The 27,988-nt window shown below is 47.6% G+C and overlaps 1 protein-coding gene across 1 annotated transcript in view; it reads right to left on the bottom strand.

The window, feature by feature from the left end:
• Positions 1–27,988, bottom strand: part of LOC123017777 (complement C4-like) — a 65,349-nt gene that overhangs the window by 10,523 nt on the left and 26,838 nt on the right. The window contains exons 15-34 of the mRNA XM_044419346.1: positions 27,860–27,986; positions 27,268–27,339; positions 24,620–24,820; positions 21,248–21,356; positions 19,934–20,004; positions 19,218–19,357; positions 18,788–18,997; positions 17,796–17,847; positions 15,681–15,770; positions 12,636–12,839; positions 12,132–12,207; positions 9,165–9,321; positions 8,899–9,021; positions 7,376–7,547; positions 5,790–6,001; positions 5,117–5,275; positions 3,751–3,810; positions 3,042–3,135; positions 2,648–2,825; positions 1,210–1,300 (exon numbers count right to left, since the gene is read on the bottom strand). Of these exons, the coding sequence (XP_044275281.1) occupies positions 1,210–1,300; positions 2,648–2,825; positions 3,042–3,135; positions 3,751–3,810; positions 5,117–5,275; positions 5,790–6,001; positions 7,376–7,547; positions 8,899–9,021; positions 9,165–9,321; positions 12,132–12,207; positions 12,636–12,839; positions 15,681–15,770; positions 17,796–17,847; positions 18,788–18,997; positions 19,218–19,357; positions 19,934–20,004; positions 21,248–21,356; positions 24,620–24,820; positions 27,268–27,339; positions 27,860–27,986 (2,598 nt within the window). The remainder of the gene's footprint in view (positions 1–1,209; positions 1,301–2,647; positions 2,826–3,041; positions 3,136–3,750; positions 3,811–5,116; positions 5,276–5,789; positions 6,002–7,375; positions 7,548–8,898; positions 9,022–9,164; positions 9,322–12,131; positions 12,208–12,635; positions 12,840–15,680; positions 15,771–17,795; positions 17,848–18,787; positions 18,998–19,217; positions 19,358–19,933; positions 20,005–21,247; positions 21,357–24,619; positions 24,821–27,267; positions 27,340–27,859; positions 27,987–27,988) is intronic.

Raw genomic sequence — 27,988 nt, 5'->3', positions numbered from 1 at the left:
TGGAGTGTTGAAAAGATGGAAGGGCACTGAGAGATGTCAGTTCACTTAAAACTGAGGGGATCACAGCGACCAAGAGAGAATATTGTGCCCCTCATCATTTTTCCTATTTTTTTGTTGCCTGATTTTAGACTTGGGGGTACAGGACATGCCCCAGGGCTGGCACTACTCTCTCTACCCCCACCCTTGGTACCTGCACTCCAGGGGGCTGCCACCCCAGGCCCAATGAGACAGTCAGCTCTGATAACCATCCTGTATCAATGCCTGGTCTTCAGGCCAGACCTAGAGGTGCATGGCTTTGCCTCTGTGCTCAAGCAGCGCTTGCCACATCAGTCAGGGGCAGAGGCAGTGTGACCCAATTGTGCACTTCCGCCTTTCTCTTGCAACTCTTTCGGGCCTGACAGATACTCCCAGCTTGGGGTGCCCACTGGGTGCAGGGACAGCTCAAGCTTGGGTGGCTGGGTGTGCCAAGGCTTATTTTCTGTTCCTTGTGCTTGCACACAGAGCTCTGAGTGCAGAGGAACAGGCACTTTCCCCACAATCGTATGCTGTGCTTCAGAGGATGCTGCACAAGTCTGGAATAAGACAGTGCCCATGGGAGCAGGGAGTGCAATGCTAGTAATAACAAATCTTTTGTTGCTTTGTAAGGCCAGTAAAAACGGGTGAGCTCCTGCCAGTGACACTCCCCAAATGTCCGCTCCAGCTGCTTTGATCCCTGCAAGGTTCCAGACCCAGGAAGGCAAAGCAGGAGTGTTTCAGCCTGTGCTGGGCAGGCCGGGCCAACTCTCCCCACTGCATATCTCAGGGCTAATTAGACACAATACTACACACAGAGCATCCCAGTGATCCTGACTTTTTAAATCTTGTCATCCAAATGTGTGACCTATCTGATCTGGCCTGGGAACCCCTGCATGTCAGTAAGTGTGCCTTCCCATCCAGCTGATTTGGCAACTTAATTCCTGCCCCCCACCCACCCCCCACACTATGTAGGAGCTACAGAAAGAGGAAAAACTTTAAGCATAGGCTTATGCGAGTTCTAGTCTAACCATCTAAAAGGCAACAGGATGCCCATTCTCGACATTGACATAGGATCTGATTTAGCCCTAAGATAAATGGAGAACTCCAGTTTCTAAGTCAAGAGATAGTCTTGAGCTTAGCACCTGTTTTAGAAGATGTAAGCAGGCCTTCCACCACCTCCCCTCCCACAGTCACCTGGTTGAGGTCATTCTCGTCAGGCTGGAAGCCACTCAGAAGGGTGATGTCAATGATGACCATGCCTGTGACATGAGCCCCTGGCTGCCTCCTGTGGGGGGAAGAAGAAGAAAAGATGCGTCTAGTATGGGCTTTGCCTGAAGAATGGCCAGCAGATTAATAAGGTTCATCAGGTGACTATCCAAATATCCCAAAGCCAAAATGAAGCCATGTCAAAGCCTTATGACCTTCAGCTCCTTAGGTAGAGCACCAGAGATAATTGCTCTGAAGCTGCTTTCCCCAGCCATTCTGTAGGTAGGGGCCACTTTTGCTGTGAAAACAGAACTGTTTGCTTTACTGAAGTAGCTTTGCATGTAGGAAGGAAGAATATGAGTCTGGATGCATACTGAGGTACTTTGCAATAGTGGGTGAGAGGAAGTTTATAACATCCATGGCAAGAGGAGGATTAGAGGAATTGATGTGTCACTAATCCAGACAATTTTGGGGGCCTGCAGAGCATCCCCTGGCCTACTAAACTTAGAAACAGAGCGAGTCAGAAGGGGCCACCTGGGCCATCTAGTCTGACCCCTGGATCCAGCCGGCTCCGCTCATGACATTCCTACCATGTGCATGTCCAGCCTATCTTTGAACACCCTCCCTGATGGGGCCTCAACCACCTCCTGTGGCAGCCCATTCCACACCCTTGGGGTCCTAAAAGAATCCATATAGCCACAGAAAGTGGGAGCATAAGCTTTGTTTTAGTTGCTTATATTCTGCATTCACCTTTCAGCCTTGCAGGGGTCATTATGGTCAAAACTGTATTTCATCTTTGACAGAGATGCTTTCATTTCTTCTTAAGCATCCTTGAATCTAAAGTGAAGTGCCCTGGCCAGACCAGACCCCTACAGTTAAAATAACATGAAAGAGAGAGGGAAAGGGAAGTATGGTGTTTGGCGCAGGAATGGGGAACCTGTGGCCTTCCAGATATTGTTGGACTACAATTCACATCATGACATGGTGGCTAGAACCATTGGGAGTTGGAGTCTAGCATCACTGGAAGAGCCACAGGCTGCCTGCCCCACGTCCAAGTGTTGAACTGGGGAGTCCAGGATTCAAAGCTAATTGGGCGACTTTTTGCCAGCTGCTTGCCTAGTCTCCTTGCAGGCTTCTGCTGAGGCTTTAGGAGAGGGATTCGTAGTCCTGTATTCCTCAGGGAGGTATAAACACACAGTAGTGAAAAGGAGCAGGCTATGAACATCTGTAACTTTTCACACAGCATGGGAGAGATAATAAGTCAGTGCACTTTTTTCTCTCCCACTGCCCCTGGGAAGCTAACTTTTAATAGCTGAAAGGAAATAGCAATCTGAAAAGATGATTTTAGAGGAAGTTCTGCCCATTAAACGATGCCAAACAGGAAATGGCCCATCTGATGCCAAAATTTTGTTCCTCTCGAACTCACCAGAAACAGACATTGTAGGATACATCTCGCCGTGGCTCTCCAGGGTCTTTGACCTCCCTCCGCCGGCGTTGCCGGGCATCAAACAATCCGATGGATGATAATGGCTGGTCAGCAGGCTGTGCTGCAGGTCCACCTCCACCATCATATTCATATTCATAGTAATAGTCATCTGCGCCAACTATTGTGAGACAGAAAAAGAAAGAAAAATGGCAGGGACTCTAGCAATTGTGTGCTGAACATATTTTATCAAGTTCTCTCCTTTCCCCCTGCAAGGCTGCCAAACTTTCTGGACCTTTCCAAAGGAGCTGCCACAGAATGGGAGACTGGTGGCAATTGCCCCCCTCTTTTTCCATCAGAGTTGCAAAGAGGCATCTCCTCCCCAGCCCTGACTTACTATCACGTTGAACGGAGCCACTCACTGTCACCTCTAAGCCAAGGGTTTGGCATGAAGTGTTTTGCATGGTCAAGACATAATACTGCTTCAGGACCTACGGGGAACAGAAAACAAAGGCCAGAGGCCTCCTTAGTCGTGCAGTTACAAGAGGAGTAGGAGAACTTAATCCTGTGCCATATTATTCTATCACTAACTCACAAATATTAATTAAGCAAGTCAGGAAGTCTGCAAAAGCCTGCAGAATTTGGAGCGTAAGTGCAGAGAAGGGAGGGTAAAGAATGGGGCAGTTAGCCAGGATGACTATATATTGCCACCAGTATGTACATGAGCTGCTGGGGAGCATGGGTGGGAGAATGCCCATGCCCTATGTGTGGGTTTCCCAGAGGTAGCTGGTCAGCCACTCTGGGATCAGCATGCTGGGCTAGATGGGCCTTTGGTCTCACCCAGTGCAGCTCAGAAGAAGTTGTTGAGCTGTAATAGCAGAGCAGGGCCTGGATCAGTGAGACCTGGTTCAAATCGCTGCACAGCCACAGATCTCACTGAGGGAGCTTTGGACAGCCACTCTCCCTATGCCAAGCCTCACTCACAGGGTCATTATGTGGGTGGGTGTGGGGAAGACAACCTGTTGTGCCATCCTGAATCCGTACAAACAAGTGAGAGGAAGAAGCTGTGGTTTTAAAGCTTTAAAAAACTGCAGGAAGATACTCACAGTCAAAATTCCTTTCCCTTTTCCTTGCACGCTTACACCAATGGTACTTCCCAAGGGAAACTAAAAGAAGAAAACAAGGTGCAAGTGAGTAACCTGTCCAGAGCATGCAGTATATCAATATGGAAACTTTGATGGAAGTCCCTGGCCAGTTTGGGAGGCGAGGGATGAAATGGTCCTTACTCTCTTTGGAACATCCCCTGAGCCATTCTTTCTCCATCAACAACTAGGGCACTGCTAGGTCTCGGCCACAGCTCTGAATATATTCCCCAGAGCACTAAGTTTCCCTTGATACAAGTGGGGGGGGATTCTCAGTGTATTACCATGTGGGGACATGGGGGAGGGATTTGGATAGGGATTGCAGCTGGGGTGGGATGGATATATCCTCTCTGCCCCACATGCCGCCATGCCTCTTTAACAAATCCCCCTGCAATTCTTTAAAAAAAATCTAATTGGTGCCAACAGAGGTGGGATTTTTAAAATTTAACTGCCAGGTTCGAGGGTGGGATTTGGATAGAAATAACAGTTGGTTAAACAAAGAGTTACCCCTTCCTAAAAGCCCCCTATGTGACATTTAAATTTGGGAACAAAACCCCTTTCTGTCGGTGTCAATTGGAAGATTGGGCCAAGCATTTTAAGAAAGAACAGCATGGTTAATAGAGATGGTGGATGTTGTAGTTCCAAACCTCTGGCGGGTACGGGGCTGGGGTAGGCTGCCTGTATGCATATCAATAGATGACAGCAACCCAAATACTCAAGTTTCTTTCTTTAAAAAACACACAAGTTTTTGTCTTTATGGTCAAAGTTGTGTATCTGCTGTATTAAAATAATGCATGCTATTTTGAGGTAACAAAATTCTGCACAAGGAAAAGCTTAATTCTATCACCTGAATAAGATAGAAACAAAGAAACACAGTGAATCAGAAGGGGCCTTCTGGGCCATCTAATAAACTTGCTCTTAAGAAATAATAACTGATTAAAAGCACTGAATAAGAAAAACAAGTTAAACTTTTAAGTAGAAAGCTTGCCAGTGAACTTTTAAAAGGCTGACTGGAACTTACTCAAGAGTAGACATCACGGAATGGTTCGGGTGAAGCATCATTGCTGGATAGTACTGTGCTCTGTTAAGCACTGGCATGCAAACTCCATTTTACATGCACACAGCCTTAAACCAGAGCAGGCAAATCTAGTGCTCCGCAAATGTTTTAGACTGTAATTCCCATATGTCCTGATTACTGGCCACGTGGATTGGAGCTGCAGTCCCAAGCATCTGACAGGAACCAAGTTGCCCAAAAATGGTGGATGGGAAACCAACCAACTAGAAACACCCAGAGACCAGAAAGTGCAATGGGCAAGTTACATTCATGTACCTGAAGCTCCTTCTGGACTGGATCATTAGACCTTCCAAATGAAAGAAACACAGGCAAGCTTTTGCCAGGGAGATTGAGGGTCACCTCCAGTTCATTGCCTTCTTCTTTGAAGGTGCTGATCCAATAATTTGACAAAGCTTCCAAAGCCACAACAGTGTCCTGAAAAGAGGGGTCAGCAGACAAGTCAGAAGTTTGATCAGTTCCAAAACTGTGAGAGAGAAGCCCAGACGGCACTTGCTTCTCCCTGTAATGCGGGATGGGGGTACTGGAGAGGAGACATTTGCTATACACCCATCATTTTCTGCTTATGGTCTTTTATGGGTCCTTCAGATGATGTCAGGACCCTCTGTTGTAAAAAGCAGTTCCATGAGATTTTATTTTAGGTCACCTGGTCACAAACTTCATCACAAGTGACCTTTAACCCTTTTGGTGCTCTGTGGCTGCTGGAGATGCCATTACAAAAATTGGTGTTGCCTATGGGGAGACTTCTGGAGGACAAAAATGGCCCCTAGACCAAGTCAAAGATGCCCACCCATGTTGTAAACAAACCAACATGCACAGTTTGACAGCCATAAATAAACGCCCCCAAATCCTAATCTCTTCCCACTGGCCCTTCTCAAACCCCACAGCAATGCCACTTTCCCAAAAGTCAGGTGGTTATATCAGATGGTACCTGGGTGGATTTGAACCCGCCACCATAATTCCTCTGCTCTGTTAGCCACCGAGAGACCTGGCCAGCAGTTGTGATGTCATCTTGCTTCACCAAGTACAGAAGCGCATAGCTTGTGGCCTCCACTGAAATAGCTGAAGCTGAAGGCACCCGGTTAGAGGTTTCCCCCCGCAGTCGGTCCTGCTCCTCTACAGCCCAGAACAGCACCGTTTTGTCTGGAAGCATGAGGATGAGAGAAAAGAGGATGTTGGCTCAAACAGACATGGTGCAAGAGCTCTGTGATAAGCATATCATGCTTTTAAAAAATAGCAATTTTATGGATTCAGTTATTCGGATCAGGGACATGGGCCCAGAGGGATGGGGGTCCACCATTATCCCTGCAGCATTTCCTCTGCCTAACCTCACTGCATCACCTAGACCTGTTTTTTGTTTTGAGAAGAAAATGATATGGGTTTCTCCTATGCAAGATTTCAAAATGATGTAGAAAGAGTGCTCACAGGGAGAATTCAGTGTTTGGAAACAGTAACCCCCATCATGTCTCTCTTCTTCTCTCTTCCCCTCTCCTTTTCAAGGTGAGAGGGTTTTACATGCAGTCCTTTACTGAATTAGGCTGACTTTGTAATAGAGAGTGAATAACATAAAAGCCATTAAGCAAGAAACATCCATCAAGTTAACAGTCCCTCTAATTGCCAAGTTAGTTCTTGCCCATAGCAAGAGTTGATTCCAAACTGAATTTCCTTCTTTCTTTTACCACCAAATGGAGTTGGCACCACCCTCAGGGAGGTCCACGCTGCTTGTGAGCCAGACAGTGAGAATGTCAGACATTACTTAAGTGGTCCACTCACTTGACCTGATGAACCACTGCCTTGATAAATTCAGCCCCTCCTCCTCTGACCTTCCCTGTTCTAGGGTGCCCCCCCCGCAAAAAAAATAAAAATAAAAATAAAACTGGACTAGAGGCAATCTAGATCTCACCAACAGCTTGGCTCATTGCAGAGCTCATTAACCTTGGCATTTCTCCTAAGCAGTCTGATCCTACCTTTCTCCTAGTTCAGATCCCGAGCCTGAAATCTCTATCTTAGAATGCTTTATTTTGGAAGAATTGGGCCAAATCCTTACAAGAGCAAAGGAAAGGGCAACGTGCTGCCCTGTTCCCTTCTTCACTCCAATTTTCCCCTCTCCAAGGTGGCTTTTCCAATTTATAACCAGTCATCAGGCCACCATGAGCATTTCTCATTGTAGAGCACCAGGCTAAAAACATGACAGCAATCAGGACATGGTTCTATTTTGTAGGTGACCTGTGCTCTCTCCTGTCCTGCTGATCTGTACAACACAGCTGAGGGGTTTGGCTGGGAAGGTTATGCGTGCGTGCATGTTCACACCCATTGCAGCATACAGCCCTAGGGAGCTGTCCCTTGGACTAAAAAGATCTTTCCACCTCTGGTATAATGCATAATTTGGCCCTGTTTCCACTTCCAGCCCCTTGACCAGGGACCCACTCATTAAGCCCTACCCTTGCACAGGTTAAATACAGGAGATTCCCAGTCCCAGGAATTAAACAGAGCTTAATGAGGAGAAAGAGTGAGTACTTTGATCCTGTGAGGCGAGGTCCTTCAGGCGGGTACCAGCAGCAATAATGGCCGACTGATCAGAAGAAGCAAGCGAAAGGGCATAACTAGTGATCGCGATGGGGTAAGAACCCAGGGATAGATCATTCATTTTGCCAGCAAGGAAAGCAGTAGCCCGATCCAGGCTGTTTCTCTGTAAGAGGAAGAAACGGAATCAGAACCAGTTAGGGAGACCTCTAGCCCCTTCCTTATAGCCTTCTGTTGTTCACTTTAGCCTTCGCTGTTTCCCTTCCTTGTTCCCTTGGTGCCATTATATGAAGACAGGAAAGGAAAAAAAAGGCTGCCTACAAGGGAGATGGGTATGGCTGAAGCTTGCTTCATGCTACCCAACCAAAGACTCAGCTGCTGTTGAGCAAGACTGGTGCAGCTGCATCTTGCATTTACCAGTCTGCATTGGGAAGTGGATTGTTCTAGATCAGGAAAGATAACATGCCTGGGCATCTTCCCTGGTGCCAGAGACTCCCTCTCCCTCTCACTGTGTGTGTGTGTGTGTGTGTGTGGGTGGGTGAGATTGAGAGAGAGAGAGAGAGAGAGAGAGAGAGAGAGAGAGAGAGAGAGCGCGCGCGCGCGCGCGCGCGCGCGAGAGAGAGAGAATGACCGACTGACTGACTGACTGTAGGTGATAAGTCAGAATGAGAGTAAAAAAGATACAGGTGGGGATGAGTTGGCTAGTAGGAGGGAGAGGGAAAAAAAGTTTATCTTGTACCAAAAAATATAGGATTTTGTTAGTACTAAAAACTTTAGGTTCAAAGTCAGTGTTTAGTGTGTTGGACTCAGTTTCCCCCACCCCACCGAGCATCATACTCAAGTCTCTGGGGCTAGTTGTCCTTTGCTACACTTCCCACAACAGTCATTTTGTAGTGGTGTCCTGGACACATTTTCAAATTGTCAAACATGGCTATGGGCTAAAAAAAAGTTACCTAGTCCTGGTCTAGTTGATCTTCATGGTCCCTTCCAACTCTGTAATTTTATGGCTCTATGAATCAGAGGAAGGACATCCTCTTCTGTGTAGATCAAAGCTGTTTAGCATTCACTGGGACCCTGACCTGCCTAACGGGTCTCAAAGCAGGGACTTTCAACACACTTGGCCACTGTGCTGTATCAGCTCCAATGTTATTCACAGACATGTGTTTATGCATGCTTTCCTCAACTTGCCCCTCTCTAGGTGGTTTGGAGTGCAACTCCCTGCATCGTCCCTGGCCCTTGGCTATGCTGGCTGGGGATGGTGAAAGTTGGAGCCCAAACAGTAGGAAGGCATCAGGTTAGGGAAGGCAGCTTTGATGTCTTTTCTCACAGAAGCCAATACCTTACAGTAAAATCCTCCTGGATCAGTCATAAGCGCTAGTAACTTGTGTGTTTTGAAAGAGAAAAGTGGAAATCTTCATCACAGAGGGTTTCATGCTCCACCTATAGATGCCTCCACTTGTGAAGGGTGGTGGCTGAATGTTAAAGGTTGGCTTATGCCCCCTTCCCTTGCTTCATACCACTTGACTCAGCTGCTGCTGCATCTCTGCATCTCCGCCTGAATATGCAACCATGGCTTCCTTGATTGCGATGGTGACAAATGCTGTGAGTGAGATTCCCCCATGCAGGCCGCCAACACCGCCCTGCAGGAGAAAGAACAAGACGTGTGTTCATGGAACGGGACTGTGACGAGGAACTGGAGGAGTCAGCAGCCATGTACCCCTGAATGGGGCAGGATGCCAAGGCAGGAGTGCAGATCTGCCACGGCAGTTGCAAAAGGCCTCACCTGCATCTCCCGGTGATAGACAGGGGCTGGGTCTTTGAATGAACCATCTGACTCTTGCTTTCGCAGCAGCCACTGCACAGTTTCACGAATCTTGGAGTCCTCCACAGCATGGTACTCACGGCTCAGAGACAGAACTTTCACCACAAAAGCTGTCAGCCTAAAGAAAGAGCGAGCAGAGTGGCAGGTGACTCAGCAGGTGGGTGCTCAGACTGGGTGTGTGTCAAAGGCAACCTTCTCCAACCTGGCATCTGCCAAATGGTGATGATGAGTTTATTTCTATACCGCCCAAGAGCCAAAGCATCTGGGCAATGTATAACATCTACACATAAAATACAATATAAAATGCATAAAACAATAAAAACACCATCAAATGTTTCTATACAAAATTTAAAAACCAAATTTAAAAACAATGCAAAAAGCTACAATAGCTTACACAAGTTACATCACAGCACCTGTTTAAGCAGCTCACATAAGCCCCAATTTAATCATAAACTAATTAAATACCCTGTCTTAACTTGGTGGGGAAAGATGCTACTGTTGCCACCAGACAGGCCTTGATGAGGACTTTGTTCCATAACTGGGGGGACCATTACTTTCTCCTTGTTGCCCACTTGGAGGTCGCAATTATAAGTAGGACCCAGATCTTGATTGTTGTAGTCCAGATGAGTTGGACTAGGACTCCCATCTTCTCTCAGTCCATACTGCCAATGGCCATTGGTGATTTGAACAAACTGCACATTCTTCCAGGAAGAGGAAGGGGAGACAAGTGGTGGGACCACTAAATAAGGAGGAAGGAGATCCAGTGACTGATATGAGGGAACAGTCACAGATGCTGAATGACTATTTTGCCTCTGTGTTCTCCCCAAAGCAGGATGGGGGATATCCACATAGGAGATTAGATGAGGCTGGGGACTTAGGGGCACAGATTAGAGTCACCCCCCTTGAAGTCGAGGGGCTCCTCAGGGCATTGGACATTACAAAGGCGCCAGGCCCTGACGGGTTACACCCGAGAGTACTTAGAGAGTTGGCAGGGGTTCTCTCATGCCCGCTGGCCTCCATTTTTGAGACCTCGTGGAGAACGGGTGAAGTTCCAGAGGACTGGAGGGTGGCATCAGTGGTCCCAATTTTCAAAAAGGGTAGTAGAAAGGACATGGGGAATTATAGACTGGTTAGCCTTACATCCATTGTAGGAAAAACAATGGAAAGGCTCATAATAGAGAGAGATCTAGTGATGCTAGATAGGGAAGGGAGGCTGACAGCCACACAACACGGCTTCCGCAAAAACAGGTCCTGCCAGACAACCCTTGTGGAATTCTATGACAAAGTTTCGAGATGGCTAGATGGAGGGGATGCAGTGGATGTGGTATACCTGGATTTCAGCAAGGCCTTTGACAAAGTGCCCCATGATATCCTGGTGGAGAAACTGAGGAGTTTTGGGATACACCAAAGCACTGTCCAGTGGATTAGGGCATGGTTGACTGACCAAAAGCAGAAGGTAACCATTAGTGGGGAATCATCGGGATGGTGGCCAGTGACAAGCGGGGTCCCCCAGGGCTCTGTCCTGGGACCGATCCTGTTTAATCTTTTCATTAACGACATGGAAGAAGGAGTGAACAGTCTGCTGATCAAATTCGCAGACGACACTAAAACTGGAGCAGTGGCCACAACTGAGGAGCAGGTACTCCAGATCCAAAAGGTTCTGGACAGACTATGGAAGTGGGCAGGAGACAACAGGATGGCGTTCAATGTGGATAAGTGTAAGGTCTTGCACTTGGGGCATAGGAATAGCTGTCATAAGTACAGGTTAGGTGATAAGTGGCTGGAGAGCAGCGCTTGTGAAAGGGACCTCGGGGTACTGGTTGACTGCAGGCTAAACATGAGTCAGCAGTGTGATGCGGTGGTCAAGAGGGCGAACGCCACCCTTGGTTGCATAGCCAGAAGTGTGGCTTCTAGATCAAGAGAGGTATTACTACCACTCTACACGACTCTAGTGCGCCCGCAACTGGAGTATTGTGTTCAGTTTTGGGCCCCTCATTACAGAAAGGATATAGCCAGGTTGGAGTCAGTGCAGCGTAGGGCCACAAGGTTGGTGGCCGGTTTGCAGGGGATGCCGTATGAGGCGAGACTGAGGGAACTGGGCCTCTTCAGCCTGGAGAAGAGGAGACTCAGAGGGGATATGTTGGCGACATACAGGTATGTGAGGGGATGTCACATGGAGATGGGTAGAGACCTGTTTTCCCCTGCAGAGGAAGGCAGGACACGCTCCAATGGAGCAAAGCTCAGGGAGCCAAGGTTCCATTTGGATGCCAGGAAGCACTTCCTGACAGTCAGGACCCCGAGGGTATGGAATGGGCTTCCACGAGAGGTCGTTGAGGCCCCATCAGTGAGGGTGTTTAAGGATAGGCTGGACATGCACATGGTGGGCATGTTGTGAGCGGAGCCAGCTGGTGCCGGAGGTCAGACTAGATGGCCCAGGAGACCCCCTTCTGACTCACTCTGTTTCTATGTTTCTATCTCATCCTAATCATTATAGAGGGCAACCACTGAGAGCAAATCAGCCAGTCTCCCTTACAGAAGGGAAGCACTTGGCAATTTTGCTAGAACCATTAAGACAATCTGCACCCAGTCTCCCTGGTTCTGTTAACCCTCTCTTGCCCAGCCCTCAAGCTCGCAACCCATCCTTTATCTCCACCTTCCTCTGATAAGGATGAACTGAGCTTCATTTTAGGCACTCAAACCACCCGCCACTATTTCCTCAAGTTGTGTCCAATGCAGGTCCTCAGAGTAGCCCCACTGCAATTGATGGGACTGAAGTTAGACTAATGCACATATGGGTGCCTTACTTGTAAACAAGCAAAAAGCTGGAGAGGAGGAGTCTGCTAAGGGCCCCACTCCCCAAGATTTTCAGTGGGACCCTCCCATTCTTCCCGTTGCTCATGCAAACTCCCTCCCAGTGCTGGGACTCACCAAGTACTGCTGGGGCGGCTGAGCCAAGCACCGTAGGACCCATCCTCTTTCCGGAAAGTGAGTATCCGCTCATAACCTGTGACACAAAAGACAAGGGAGAGACTGGCAATCATGCCTTTTTGGGATCACCATTTTTGTCACCTGGGAGGAGAGGAAGAAGCAGGCTGGCTTTTGTGCTGGCCTGGCACAAGGCAGGAGCTTGTGAGGCTTTTGTAAAGGATGGGATAAAAATGCTCCAAATAAATACATAAATAATAAGAGCTGGAGGCAGGGGAGCTGCTAATCAATGGACAATGGAGCAGAGGAACCAGGGTTCCCAGGGAGGCAGCACCATTTCTTTTTAAACTGGGAACCTGGCACGCCCCTCAGAAGTCCCTGTTCTCTCTGAGCTTGGCTGCAATCTCTGCAGTTGGGATGGGGAATGCACTCAGTTTTTTCCTAAGAAGGCAAGTTAATCAGGAGATGCCTTGGTGCCTCTTGCATCCTGGCAGACATGCCACACACCTGTGCGGAGGTTCTCCAGTGCCTTTTCCTTGCTCTCTGCTTTCAAACGCAGCCACTGCTCAGTCTTGTCCAAGTAGCGCATGGCGTAGATCCCAGGAGCCATCAGAATCATGGTTTGCTCTCCACATCCCCGTGGGACCCGCAGCAGTGAAGACAGGCCGTCTGGTGTCAGAGAGCTCTCCAAGGTGTCTGTGGGCACCGATCCTGCACCCGGGTGAAAGAACGGATCAGAAGTCTGCTTGGGTTGGGAATGGTACTGGAGGATCAGGATGTATGAAGCCATTTCCCCTCCCCAATATTGCTTCTCTTTTTAATATTAGCATATCTGGACACAAATCTTCAACATAACATGTAATTCACAACCGTAGCATTAAAATAATGGCCTATTTATAAACAGTCTATTTTCCTTTCACAAACCAAAGGCAGCTTACATAATTCTCCTTGCAATTGTACCCTCACAACAACCCCGTGAGGTTGGCTAGAGGCAGTGATTGGCCCAGCGTCACCCTGTGAGTTTCATGGCCAAGTGGGGCCTAGAACTCAGATCTCCCAAGTTCCAGTCTACCACTCTAACCACTGTACCATACTTTAGGGAGGATCATCTGGGGGCCCCATGCAACAGATTCATCAGAAGGACCTGCCTCAAGCATAGCAGGGCTGGCTTGCCACATTTTGAAAGTAAATTAGTTGAAGTAAATTAGTTCATGCACACTATCATCCAACAAGACCATCTGAAGCAGCATCGCACAACATGGAAGAAGTGGAGAAAACATTTCAGAAATTGCATGGACTCATTATGACCAGAGTTTAAAACTACCCAACTGCACCACTGGCAGTTCGACATTTGAGCAAAAGATACTCGACAAATCTATACGTCCAGGCTTGTACAAATATCCCGTCTGGCTATAGATTTTATTTTATTGCATATTATGAATGATTTTTTAAAATTCTTTATATTCAGGGGATAGAAATGCTGCAAAATCATTGTAAGAATGAAGTCCTGAGTTTCTACATTTCTTACTTCTGTGAGCACTCCTACAGCTGTGTTGTGAACCACCCAGAGAGCTTTGACTACAGTAGTATAGAAATGTAATGTGGTGGTGCTGGTGGTGGTGGTGATGATGATGATGATAATAATATCCACAGCACCAAAAATAACCAAAATAAAAGTCTGGAGCAGGATCCAGTTTTACTCATACCCAATGAAATCAATAGATTTAAGTCAATCATGACTAACTTCAGTCCCATTAGTTTCAGTGGGTTTGCTTTAAATCTGAGTCAATCTGGATCCATCACCAATAACAGGTCACCAGATAAAGCAACACCCAGTTCAGAACTGCTCCGTGTCGCTGCGCTGCAGGCCCTCCCTGCCACTGCTCACAGGGGCATGTTCTGCTCAGTGACAGATGTGTGCTCAAGACACTGACATTTGGCCCCCTGGTTTCAGTTGAACAGTTGCAGACTTCCACATAGCAAATTTTAGTTTGGTAAGGGTGCAATCTTTTGCGTGTTTAGACAGAAAAAAGGCCTACAACTCAGAATTTGATAGAACATTTTTCTGTCCAAACATGCATAAGATTCCTCCCTAAAGGTACTGTGAATTCTCTGTTGGAGACCCATGGAATCTCCTTCATAGCATTAGTGCTGAAGAACGTTTGTGCCTTGAATTCCTGGTGCCCCTAGGCTCTTTCAGCTGTGCTTTTCTTACTTTTTTTCCCCTCAGAGTAAGCTATCCATCTAAGAAGATATGAGCTGAGAGGCTGTCTCAAGGTCTGCTCCCTGGTATAGGCAGGAGTGTCTCTACGATGGTCTAGGATGGCAAATGTGCTGCCGGACGGCCATTTACTAGAGCATTTATTCTAGCTTTGCAAAAACATGCAAACTTTCCCAGGCCATATGGCCAGGACAGAGGTGTAATTGTGAGTATAACAACATAAAAGTCCCAGAGACACCCCCAAGGTAGAAGCTTTAGACGAGCTGAAATCTGGGTGGTGCTGTGCACTCATCTCTTACTAGAGATGGTCACTGGTTTTAAGGCGGTTCCCAGTGGTTGTAGGGTCTTGTTTGTTTGTTTATTCACATATTTATATGCCACCTATAACTGCCAAAGGTCTTCCTAGGCGGCTTACAAGTCTTCAGCATAAGCACCTTGCTCTGCAGTTTGTTTGTTTATTTATTTATTTAGAACATTTCTATGCCGCCCCATTCGCAAAAAGCCTTGGGGAGGCTTACAAAATAAAAAACAATCATATAATTAACCTTAAAAGACCGGAAACATCTCGGCACAAGCATAAAAACCCAATAAGTACAATCAATAATTAACAATTAAAATAACATTTAAATAAAACGGTCTTGGCCTGGCACCGAAAAGCAAATACGGCGCCAGGCAGACCTCTCTGGGGAGCACATTCCATAGGTGGGGTGCCACCGCAGAGAAGGCCCTCCTCCAGGTACTCACCCTCCTAATATCATTCACGGAGGGTTCCCGGAGAAGGGCCTTTGCCGCCGATCTCAAGGGGTGGGAGGGCATATATGGACGCAAGCGCTCCTTTAGATAACCTTTAGTTTCTTGCTGTAATCATTGCCCTGTAATGTTTTGCTTTCTTCCTTTGTTTTTTCATGCTTATTAACAACCATTAGTCTTCACCCATGGTGTGTTCCTGGTTTCTGAATCCTAAAAAGAAACATTTGCCTCCTGGTCGCACATCATCACCCTGCCTCATTCACAGAATTCTACACACGATCCCCCCACCTCATTAGGAGAATTTTTAGTGAGGAGGCAGGGGAGAGACAGTCGTCTTACCGTTGGAATTCTCCCTGTTTTCCTACTGCTTCTCCTATTTTTTTTCCTTACAGAAAATCTGTTGGGAAAGACTGAATTGCTGCTCATATGCCTTTGAAGCCATAGCACCAGGAGCCATCCCCTTGGGAGATGCCTCAAGTCTTACAGTCCCCTCAGAATGGAATCATTTTTGGAGCATTAGCAGTAGAACACTGAAAGTTAAAACCAGAGCAGCATTTGAGGTTTCAGGGTCACTCTCACACCTGTCAACCGGACACTCATCTTGAAGTCACCATCAGGAATGGCATTGGTGGGCACCTCGCCTGAAATCTCCAGAGACCGGGATACTCCATCTGTGACAGAGAAAAAGAGAAAGAGAGAGAGAGGAGGACAAAGGTCCTTTCTGTTGCTAAAACACAACAGCCCTTCCAAATCATTTAGGAATCTTGGATTTGCTTCCTCCCCTTCTCCATCTACTCTAGTTGCTGGCACCAGAGACCATACCTGCTCCATCCTCAACCCAGAAATATCCAGCATCACCTTCCAAAAGCTTTTCCCTCAGAACTTCTTTTGGTCAAGCAGCTATCATCAAGTCCAGGAACCATACCCACAAGATATGTCTGGTGGCACAGATTCCCAGATCCTTAGCATTTTTTTTTTTTTTTTTTGCCAAACTCCTCCTTATGAAGCTTAAGATTGGGACCATTTCAGTTTAGGCAGAGGAAAGGATGTTGAGGATGAGCTTGATGGATTTATTTCTAAACTGCCACATAGATGAAGCTGGCAGAGATTTTAGAAATGTATAAATGACAGACAGAAAACCCCTTGACTACTGGCTACTATCCCATCTACCTGCTTTTAAAAAAAGTATTTGAAAAACCCACGGAGGGCCCATCTATTGATACATGCCTATTAAGGGAGGAGAACTGGAAACAGAACCTCCATACACAAAAGCAGTCTACCTCTGCACACTAGAGGCTGAGAAGGAGTCACATTAGGGGCTTGCACAGCCTCTACCCTGCCCTGGCTTACTGAGGACTTCCTAGGAGCATGACCAGGGGAATGTTCGACCTGAAAGACTGAGGCTATTTCTTATGCTCTAATTCACAATGCCGAGCTGATCCTAGACTTTGTGTCAGCAGTGGGGTGGAAGATGGCACCTCTCAGTTGCTCCACTGGTCGCCTGCAACGCCTGCCCTCGCTCTCTCCACAACTCCCTCGTTCCCAAGAGGAGCCCCTCAGAGCAAGCAAGGGCAGGGGGTGCTGGAGGCTGGCAGGGGGAAGGGAGAAAAGTTGGTAGCAGCAACAGCCGTGTGCCTCTTCCCCCTCTCTGTGGCAGCTCACACTCCCTTCCCTCCAGCATACAGGGATGGTAGGGAGAGATCTTGGGCCAGTCCTGAGGAGTGCAGTGAGATCTTTGCTCACATCTGCTGTTGGCTGCTGGGCAACTTGTGGTGCTCCTGATGTTGTTGAAGCACAACTTGCATCAGGCACAGCCATGATGGCAGATGATGGATGATGGGAGTTGCAGTCTTACATAGAGGACAAGTTGCTCAACCTCTGACCTATATGAAATCTAAGACAGAGAGTGGCACAGGGGAGCAACCAAGTTGCTTGAAGAAGAAACAGCTCCAGGGGGTTGAGCTAGAGAGTGAGGTCACATGTTGCAGGAAAAAGAAATCCCAATACCGCCAGCTTTTGGGGAGCTCTTGGGCAAAGTACCCCCAATAGACTCCCACATTCATTGAACCCCCTTCTCTGTCACAGTCCCAGCTGTTTTGCACCTCCTCTTCTTTCTGGACCTTGCTTATGCTTGAGTGCTGAGGAGGCAGGGAATCAGGCAGCAAATCAGCCATGGCTTTTGCAACTCCTCCTCCTGCCTATCGCAGAAAAGAGGCAGGAGAGCAAGGAGGCGCTGCATCTCCAGAAGGCAGGTACCCTTGACACTCACCCAGATCCCACCCACCTCTTACTCCAACTCATCGTCGTCATCATTGCCATCTGACGTGAGGGGATTCCTTCCTTCTAAACCTGGCTCTGAACTATGGGTATGTTTCAGCTGTATTTAATTTTTCTCTTTGTTAATTTTCTCTTTTTAATCTCCAAGATTTAAAAAAAGTTCTTTAAAACAAGAAGAAATAAGATATGTAGCATTCAAACACAGAAACAGAGTGAGTCATAAGGGCTCTCCTGGGACATCTAGTCTGACCCCCGGCTACAGCTGGCTCTGCTCACGACATGCCTACATGGGCGAATGCTGCAGTGCAGAGATGGGGGTGGGGGAGGTGCTAAAGTTCAGTGATTAGCGCTTGCACTGTGCTTCCCACCATCAGGAATTCATTTCAGTTCTCCCTTCACCACCGATGTCTTCTCCTTACCAATGTTATCCAGGGGGATCGTGAATTCCTCCACATGGACCGCGCCTTCTCTCTGTATTGGAGAAGAAACAGAACAGGTGGGTGCCGGGAAATGTCAGGGGCAACAGAAGAGCCAGGGTGGTCCTCAGGGAACAGGGGGCTGGACTTGACTGGAGGATTATCTCAGTTTGAAGAATCCCTGCTTAGCCATGAAGCCTCTTGGTTAAGCTTAGGCCAATCACATAGCCTCACTAATATCTTGTAGGGAAAAATGGGTTAATTCCATCAACCTGAGCTCCTGGGAGAAAGGGGAAGATATAGTTATTGAAGTAAAAATGTTACAGTTTGAGCACCTTTGCTCATGGTTTAGCCAATCCATTCTTCCTCCCACCAATGCCCTTTTCCAGGCTACTCCATTCCATTCCATTCCCCTCCCTCCCATTCACATTTCCTCCCCCTTCATAGCATCACAGAATGGCAGAGTTGGAAGGGGCCAAGAAGGGCATCGAGTCCACTCCCTGCTGGTGCAGGACACCAATTTACACCATCAGATGGCTGTCTTTAGTGTGGGAGAGCCCACAACCTCTCTAGGCAACTGGTTCCACTGTCATATTTCTTCTTAGCAAGGAAACTTTCCTGGCTATCTAGCCTGAATCTGGGTTGCTGCAACTTGAGTTGATTATTCCATGTGCTACAGTCAGGGATGAGCAAGAAGAGATCTTGTCCTTCTTGTGCGTGGGTAGTACCATTTTGACTTCATAAAAATGAGTGCTCAGAATTTGAGATTGGTATTAGTGCACAGATGCAATTAAATCATTAATCCAACGGACTAAAAGTGACAGGTTTCTGCAGCATCATACACAGCAGTAGCAAGACTGAGGCAATTGCAAAATGTTCAATCAACATGTAAATCAACTACTACACATCTTCAGCTCTGGTTCTGCCTTTAGGGTAAGGGACAAGACCCCGGGTGCGGGAGTGAGAAAATATTGGAGGAAGTGAGACCTTCTTACCTCCACCCTTAGTTTCTTGGAAACTTTGTCCCCTATCCCCCAGTCACCAATGGCAGCCACAGTGATGGGGATGTCACTTGCTCCCATGGGAACCAAAACAAAGGGAACTGGAACCGCTGAGTTCCCAGGAATCTCCACCTTCCGCTTCCGCTCTGGGCCTACAGTCGCTGGAGAACAGATGCCCTCAGCTGGTTCCAGATACACAGAGGCCTAAACAGGAAGAGAAGAAATGGAGCAGCAAGATTTAATCAGTTTAACAACTAGTAAATTTCTCAACTAAAGGTGTACTGCTTAATTTATAAATAGCTGTGTCCCAAAAGATCACAGGAAGCCAAAGTAAATTCTTTACCATTATCCCACAGAGTTGGGGTAAGAAGAGAAGCCAAACTGAGCAGCCAAAGGGGAAGAAGAACTTGTAGACTGCACTTACCTGGATTGGCGCAGACTGATAGTTGTACAGAACTGGACGAAGCTCTATCTGCTCAAACCGTTTCACTGAGTATGGCAGCCTGAGGGAAATGTGGAAGTCCTGGAAGACTCTAACCTGAAGTGGTTCTGAGATGCAGATGCCTGAGGGCATGAGAAGATGGGGAGGGAGAAAGTTTGTTGACTCTACTGTTCGCTTCCCAAAGCTATCTTGTGAACCCATCTCTGCCTCAACCCTGGAGGAGACAAACAATGGAAACATCACGCCTGCACTCCACCCACTGTACCCCTAGCTGGGCTCCTGCTGGTATTGCTGCCAGACCACTGGGTCCACCTTTGAAGCGAGGGGTTGGTCTCTGTTGGAAGAATCCCCACCTCAACATTCCCCCAATCCCATGGGCTGCAACTTCCCACTGTTCCCAGGTCTGCATCCCTGTCTGCCCTTGAGCAAATCTCCTTCACTGCCTCCCAGGACCTTGAGCCACCCCAGCTCCTCCCCAGTTGCACCACCCAACTCTGATTCACAACCACAATGGCGTGGTTAGCCTGTGTGAGTGCGCCTGAGGTTTGCTGGTACGCATGTGCATGACGATTGGGAGTGGTAGTCCAATGACATTTGGAGGGCCGTCCTTTTCTGAAGTCCACACAAGAGAAGGCAGCCCTAAAGATAAGTAAAGTCTGTGTGGGTTTGGTTCCTCAACAAGCAGACACAGGGCTCACCTCTCTGTGAAGACATGCTGACTGCCTGTATTTCCCAGGTGGTGATGGAGTCAGGAAGAATTATGCGTTCCCTGGGGGAGACAGGAATGAAACTGTTTTACCTGGTGAGGGCAGGAAGGAACCAATGGAACAGAGGAGAAAGCAGAGAAGGTGAGCATCAGGAGCTGGGCGGTCACTTGTGGTTCTGTCCTGTGACTGGCTGGAAGGTTCCTGGCAGTATTAATGCTTTCTTCGGCTTCAGTGTGCTTTGGCCCACACCAACAGCCCATTCGCTCCCCATGGTGTGGCAGCATTGGGAAGGCCAGGATTTGTCCTTCACACTGAGCTGATTCACAGGCATCTTCCTCCCACCACCAGGAGCTGCCTGTGCAGGCTTACAGGAAGGAAAAAAAGCTCCTGCTACGAGTGGGAAAATTGTTGACACATAGAGCACTACATGTCAGGGGAGAGGGGCAGGTACATACAGGGTGGGTGGGATTCTGCAAGCCCCTGCTTGTAATTTTGGGGGAGCTTTGAGACCTGCAAGTTTCTACTTGTAATCTGAAGTAGTACAGCTGAGGACCAAAACAGACATCTTTGTCTAGCCGCTCTTTCCCAGTTTCATTTTTTTTCATGAACAGGCACCAAAGGACTGATTTGGCTCTATCCCCCACGTTGTGGTCTAACCTGGATCAGGGCATTGTGCTTACACAAGAGCAAAAATGAAAACAGCACATCACTGCTGCAAAGCAGTTTCAGAGACATGCCCTGTTCTGTCCCATGTTGATCATGCTTAAGACTGCTGGGCCTTTCTGGGGCCATGGGAGTTCTTAGAAGCACCAGAAATCTGTCCTTTATCCAGACACTTGACTCACCAGTGGCTCTCCAGCATTTCTGGCAAGCGTCTTTCTCAGCACCGTTTGGAGAAACCAGAAGTGGGAGCTGAGATTGCCTGCATGCAAAGCAAGCACCCTAGTGAAGTGCCACATCTCTTCTGCCACCAGAGGACATTCTTTCGTGCCTGCCCTGGTGTGGCGTTTTTCCTTGTAGGCCCTGTTCTGGTGGCTTGAGATCCCTCCTCCAGTGTCATGCTCAGCCTTCTCCAGTCTGGCTCTTTCCCACGTGTTGAACAACTCCCACCATCCCCAGAAAGCATGGGGGCCACTGAGGGTTGTACACCAACACACCTGCAAGGCATGGGGGGAAGGTGGGGGTGGGGGGAATCCAGTCTAAGGCAGCTTGAAGCTCAGTGTCCGCCAAATGGAAGTGAAGGAAAGAATAACATTGGGAAGAAGAAAGAAAAGGAACACTGGGAAGGCTTCTCAGCCTACTCACGTGAGGATGTTATTGACCGTGTACGATTTCCAGAGCCAGCTCTCAGGGAAGACACTCCGAACTTGAATGAACTCATCATTAAACCAATCTTCGTCCTCTTCATCTTGAGCTACATGGAAAGAGGAGCATCTAGGTTGAAAGTTCCCTCTCTCCCAGAGATTTAGTTTGTTCAGGGTTCTATTTTCTGCAGATCAGACTTATTCTTTTGCGATTATAGAGGGGAATTACCATTTTACTGCCCACTCGTTTTATTGATTACTTTCTAAAATCCAATCCTTCCTCCAAGCAGTTCAGGGTAGTTTGCACAGTGTCCATCCCCACATTTAGCATCATGACCTACCTGAGAGTGGGTTAGGACAACTTTCCCTGACCTTGTGCCTCATTTGGAGTACTATGTCCCGTTCTAGGCACCACAGTTTAAGAAAGGTGCAGACCAGCTGGAAAGGGCTCAGAGGAGGGCAACAAGGGTGATCCAGGGACTGGAAACAAAACCTTATGAGGAAAAATTGAAAGAACTGGGTGTGTTTAGCCTCAAGAAGAGAACACCGAGGGTAGATATGATGGCACTCTACAAATACTTGAGAGGGTGTCACAAAGGATCTCTTCTTGATCATCCCAGAGTGCAGGACATGGAATAATGGGCTTCAGCGACAGAAATTCAGGTTCTGGATGGACATCAGGATTGTTAGAGCAGTACAGCAACAGAACCAATTAGTAAAGGAGGTTGTGAGCTCTCCCGCATTAGAGGCATCCAAGTTGCAAATGAACAGTCATCTGAGAAGGATGGTTTAACTGGTAGCCCTGCACTGAGCAAGGGGTTAGACCTGATGGCCTTCTTGGCCCCTTCCTACTCTACAATTCTATTTTTCTGTGATGATTTAAACTACAGTTCCCATCATTCCTGATCAATGGTGATGCTGGCTTAAGCTGATTAGAGTTGAAGTCCAAAACATCTGCAGAGCACCAAACTGGGGAAGCCTACAGTAGGCCAGTCAAAACTGCAGGCAGGCCTGGCAGAAGTGATGAGTCCAGTTCATGCCTCATTATTGTCAACTCAGTTTTCATAAATGCTTTTTGCAGCAGGTTGGAATCTTGCTTGACCTCCAGATGTTTTAGATTACAACTCCTGGCATTCCACAGCACTGGTGCCTGGACCTGACGGGAGGTGAATTCCAGAACATCCAGAGGGAAACAGGTTGGGAAAGGTTTGTTAGAATGAGTGTACACAACTGAGCTAAGGCTGTGAAGAGAGCTCCATGGCTGAACAAGGTCCTGAACCCAGGAAGTCCACACTGGGCTCACTATATTAGACTGGCATTAAAGAAAGGAGGGACGTCTTTCTATGAACTTGGGCCAGATCAAAGCATTTTACTGTCTCAGGCAAAGAACAAGGGGATTTCCTCATTTTGCTTTAAAGTAGAGCTGGCCCTGCTGCAGTCTGGACTGTGAACTCACAGGGTGGCCAAGAGGCTGAGTGGTAGAGCCCCATTCCAGTCTCAATGCACATGAGCAAATGGCCTTAGGAAGATGCTTGCTCTCAAGTTTATTCCTCCCGGCTGCAATATGCAGGCTGGAGGCTGATTAACTCAATAATAATATTTCACAAGTTACAGGAGTGTTATATTTAACAACTAAACCAGGCCTTAGTAATCTGGGATCTCAGACAGACCCAGAAGGTTCAAACAGATGCATTTGGTTGATTTATCTTTTCCACCCACCCAAAGGAGTCCACACAATTATTTATCTAACATACGAGCAGCTATTCTGGACTAGATCAAGGGTCCATCTGGTCCAGCATTGTTGACACAATGGCCAACCAGGTGCCCTCAGGAAGCCTATGGGAAGCACCAGAGTACAACAGCAGCACCCTCCTGCCTAAATTCCCCAGCAACTGGCATACATACACATACGGAAGGTAGCCTACAGCCATGAGGATTAGTAATCATTGACCACTGATGCACTATTAATTTGTCCAGTGTGCTTTTAAAGCCATCCACATTGTTGGTCATCATTACATTTGCAGAATTTAACTCTGCTCTGTGTGAGCAAGTGCTTCCTTTTATCTGTCCAGAATCTCACACCAGTCAGGTTCATAGGATGGCACGCCTGGGTCCAATTCACTTTCTCTGCACCGTGCATAATTCTGTACCTATCATGACTTCCTGTACTTCCCCTTTTTTCTAAGCTAAACAATCCCAGCTGTTGTAACCCTTCCTAGTAAGGGGGGTGCCCAGCTACTTGATCATTTCAGCTGCTCTTTTTCTAAGTCTATAACATCCTTTTTTTTAAGGTGCAGTGACACAGGATTTCAAATGTAGTCTCACCACAGAATTGTATAAGACGACAATGATCTTGGCAGTTTTATTTTTAAACCTTTTCTCAGTTATCCCCAACACATCTGCTACACACTAAGTCAACATTTTCACTGAGCGGTCCATGTTTCTGAGAAACTCACATGGAGGAAGTGAGTGCAATTAACAAGCTCCTGCTCTGGTTCCCCCACGACTCACACAACACAGACGTGCTGCCTCTGCTTCTAGAGGTACCATACAGCCAACAAGATGAGTAGCCTCATCCTTCTCCCACTCTAGTTCATAGAATCACAGAATCATAGAACTGTAGAGTTGGAAGGAGCCAAGAAGGCCACTGGGTCCAACCCGCTGCTGTTGCAGGACTCAGTTTACACCATCTCACTCAGATGTCCATCCAGTTTTTTTAATGTCTCTGGTGTGCAAGAGCTCATGACCTCTCTAGGTAACTGGTTTCACTGTTGTATTGCTCTGACAGTGCAGAAACTTTTCCTGATATCTAGCCTGAACCTGGGTTGTCACAACTTGACTTAATTATTCCATGTCCTACCACTCCGGTTTCAGCAAGAAGAGATCTCAACTCTCCTCTTTGTGATACCCTTTGAGGCCAGGGCGACTTATTTTATATTGTTATTTTTTGCATTTTAACTTAATATTTGTACTTTACAAACATTTAAATTTAATGTTATAATTTAATGTTTGTATTTTAACTTAATGTTGTAAGCCGCCCCGAGGCTTCTGCGAATGGGGCGGCATAAAAATGTTTTAATAAATAAATAAATAAATTTACGGAGGGATATCATGTTCCCCCTCAGTCTTCTCTTCTCAAGGCTGGACATCCCCAGTTTTCTCAGTCTCTCCTCACAGGGCAGTGTTTCCAAACCCTAGATAGAAAGCTTTGAAATGAATAAATCATTTTTGCTGCCCCCACTCTGGATCCTTTCTAATTTTTCTGCATCCTAAATCTTGGTGCATCACATTGTTGGTTCATATTTAGCATGTTGTCCACAGTAACTGCAAGGTTGGTTAAAGATCCATAGCTTGCAACAAGATCTCTACTCACTCCGCGCAACACTTTGGGAATTCCTGGATGTCCGTCGCAGGCTTTCAGCATGCTTGCAGCAGTCAAGGAAGGCATCGCGGCACTTCTGGGAGTCGGGACCCTGTATCCGTTTTGCACGGTTCTCACACCTCAAATGTTGGCGTAACAGCACCATGCCTCCTTGGCAGCACCGCTGAGACTCGGGGTCCTGGTACTTGGAAACTGGGGAGTGGGAAGGGAAGGACACAGGAAAGAGGGGAAGATTATGAAAAAGTAGCGGGTGTTTCTCCCTCCTGCTTCTGTGAGTTCAAGCCAAGCAAGGTGGAAAGAGAATGTTGTAGACATGCTGGGAGATGCTGCCTAGGAGAAACAACTTGCTATCAGGCCCAGTGTCAAGGGGAGGAATGGCTGGGCAGTGGGCAGCCAGAGCTAGCTCTGTCACTGTGCAGGCTGATGCACCTGCATCAGACAGCAGAGCAGGAAGAATTGCCCACTGCTACCTCCAGCAGGAGCTCCAGAATGCCCTGCCCTGTTTTTCCACTGTGGAATTTGCTGCCACAAGAAAGCAATTGGCAAGATACTCTAAAGCAGGGGTCAGCAACCTGCAGCTCCGGAGCTGCACGTGGCTCTTGAATCCCTCTGCTGTGGCTCTTTCGCTCAAAACATGCCAGCACAGGCTGGTTAAGTAAATTGCTGCATTCCTCTGCTATTGTGCAGGGAAAGAGTGGAGCAAGCTTCCTGCAGGCTCTCATGTAACTCAAACCCTGCTGAAAAGATTCTCTTTGTCCAAATGAAATCTCCTTCATCTGAATGTTAAAAGCTGCGCTTGGGACCTGTCACAATTCACAGCACTTGACTGTTTATCTGCTAATCAGTCACTAAAAGCACCTATATCTCTGGCACAGCCGATCTGGGAGCAGCACTGATTTACTGAGCTTCCCCCCCCCCCCGCCCCCCCCATAGGCCAACCATGGATAAATTGAAGAAAAGTTTCTGAAGAAAACTGAACGTTTAATGGTATGTGAGTAGATTCATTTGCTTTTACTGCTGACGAACTTATGGGGTTTGCTGTTTAATGCATGCAGCCCTTTAGCACTGACTTTGACTCTGCAGAAAGCTGTTCTCCTATTCAAAATATATGAAAGGAGTCCTACTAGTTTATAATGTAAGATTAAAAATAACAGTTTTTAGTGACTGAACAAGAGCTGCAGCTAAATCTTAATGAAGATATAGATCTACTTCCTTTTTTTTTTTTAGGAGTTCAAAATGTTTTTGTTGCATGCAGAAATAAAAATTTGTTTTCTCTGTAGCAGTTCATTGATTTCATAAATGCAACACACTATAGTTTTTTTATACATAGCGTACAGGTAAAAAACGATATATGCAGTGTTATCTTTCATTTCAGATGTCAAAAGGGCTTTGCGACTCCCGGTGTTTTCTTTTCTGTGGGAAACGGGTCCAAATGGCTCTTTGAGTGCTCAAGGTTGCCGACCCCTGCTCTAAAGCAACCTGCTCGGTAGTTACTAGCCACCGTTACCTCTTGCTGCTGGCAGCCCCCATGCCTTCCCATTATACCTGTCTGGCCAGCCAGCCAGCCAACCTGGCTAGCTACTCATTTCCGCCCACCTGGCAGCTCCAGCCTTGTGCTCCATCCACAGGGCTCCCACAAGAGGTTGGCTCATCTCGAATGGGGGTTGCACAGCAAGGGCACACAGTGAGAGCGGCCAGGCAAGCAGGAGCAAGGGGCGGAGTGACTGACCAGCTGGGCAAGCCAGTCAGCCGGCCAGGGAAGTGGACAGGTAGGCAGGAAGGTGCATGGGTCCAGGCCTGCAGGGGCTCCGTGGCAAGAGATCCCTGGAGTTGCTCCTTTGCCAGACCCTCGCAACCCACCTCTCGCTCTAAGCAACAAGGATGGCCGGAAGGAGCAGCAAGGAGAACGTGCCACAGCTCACTTCTTTCCTAAGTCACTGTTTGTCAAGAGAGAAGGTGGTAGCAGTGATCAGAAAGCGACTGAGGAAGAAATGCAGCAGGGGAACATGGTGGTGAGAAGGCCGGCTGAGCCAAGGCTTTCAGAGACTGAGAAAGTCCTGCCCAAGGGCCCGCAGAAGCATGGCGCTGGCATCACTGGGCATGTCTTGTGTCTGTTGTGCTTTGGGGCACAAGACCTTTTTTCCTTGATGCTGCAAGTGCTTTCTGAAGATGACTCTACCTAGTGCTACCATAGGGAAGGGAAAAAGCATAGCATAGGGAAGGGAAAAAATTGTAATTGCGCAGCAAGAACACCCATGAGGGTGATGGGTGGGAGGCAACACCATCTGGACTCCTGTAGAATTCCACAAATGAGACAGAGTAATGGCACAACTCTGGGAGCTCACTTGGTGAGGGATTTGGAGCTATTTCCATCTCCAACCCACAATGCCCCTGACAGGTTCAATATGAGGCAATATAGGAATCTGAAGAAGTAGCTCCCAGGGGGACATGGTAAGAGCAAATTAAAATATTGGCTCCAATCCACTCAGGGCATCCAGGACAGGCCTCAGCACAGGGGTGGGCCCTGGGCCCTTGGCACACCTGGCCAAACTGTTCATGCTGGGTTCTGGAGCAGATGCCAATCTTTCCCCTGCCCCTTAGCACGACCTCTCATCCTTCCTCTTCCTCACACCACTTACGCTTTTTCTGGAGCTCAAGGTGTAACTGCAAGGAGCGCTTCTTCCGGGAAGCAACCTCACTGCATCCATGAGCTGTAAAAAGCAAAGCAAACATGAGCATGGCATGTTAAACTATAGGACCCTGTTGTTCTACATAAATTATCATGGGGGTTGCAGGGGAAACAGCACATGCAATTACATCTCTTTGGAAATTAATATGGCTGCTCTACACCATCGGTAGAGGTTTGGACCTGGGGGCCAAACCTGTCCCTACTGGAATCCTAATCCATGCCAGTGGCCATGTCAGTCTCCTGGCTCCTCCTCTTCTTTGACCACCAACCGTTTGGAGCCTTCCTGGATTTTCTACAGGTTTTCCCCATTCTACAGCCTGAAATCCTTTCCTAAGCCTTAGTTACTGACAGTAAGAGAGGTATCCTGTATCTTTTGGTCCTATGCAGCACTAAAATGGGGTTCCCTTCAGGATTCACAAAAGCAAATTCTTACTCATGCTTTTGCACCACCGCTTTAGACAATACCAGGATGCAAGAAGCTACAGGGCTGGCACTCTGTTCGTGTTGGAGTCTTGGGCATAAATACATTTGCAGAAGCTCACCTATACGGAGAGGGCTTCTCAGTTCCCCGGAACGAATGGAAAGTCCAGCATCGGCAAAAACACTGAGGGTGTCTTTTCCACTGCCAGCTGTGCAGCCGAGGTCATAACTTCCCATGGCCTGGAAAACCT

Source organism: Varanus komodoensis, unplaced genomic scaffold, assembly GCF_004798865.1.
Source record: "Varanus komodoensis strain SLA01 unplaced genomic scaffold, ASM479886v1 scaffold102, whole genome shotgun sequence".
NCBI classification, from domain to species: domain Eukaryota; kingdom Metazoa; phylum Chordata; class Lepidosauria; order Squamata; family Varanidae; genus Varanus; species Varanus komodoensis.
The sequence above is the reverse complement of the archived record's forward strand: the minus strand, read 5'-3'. Positions and strand labels throughout refer to the sequence as shown.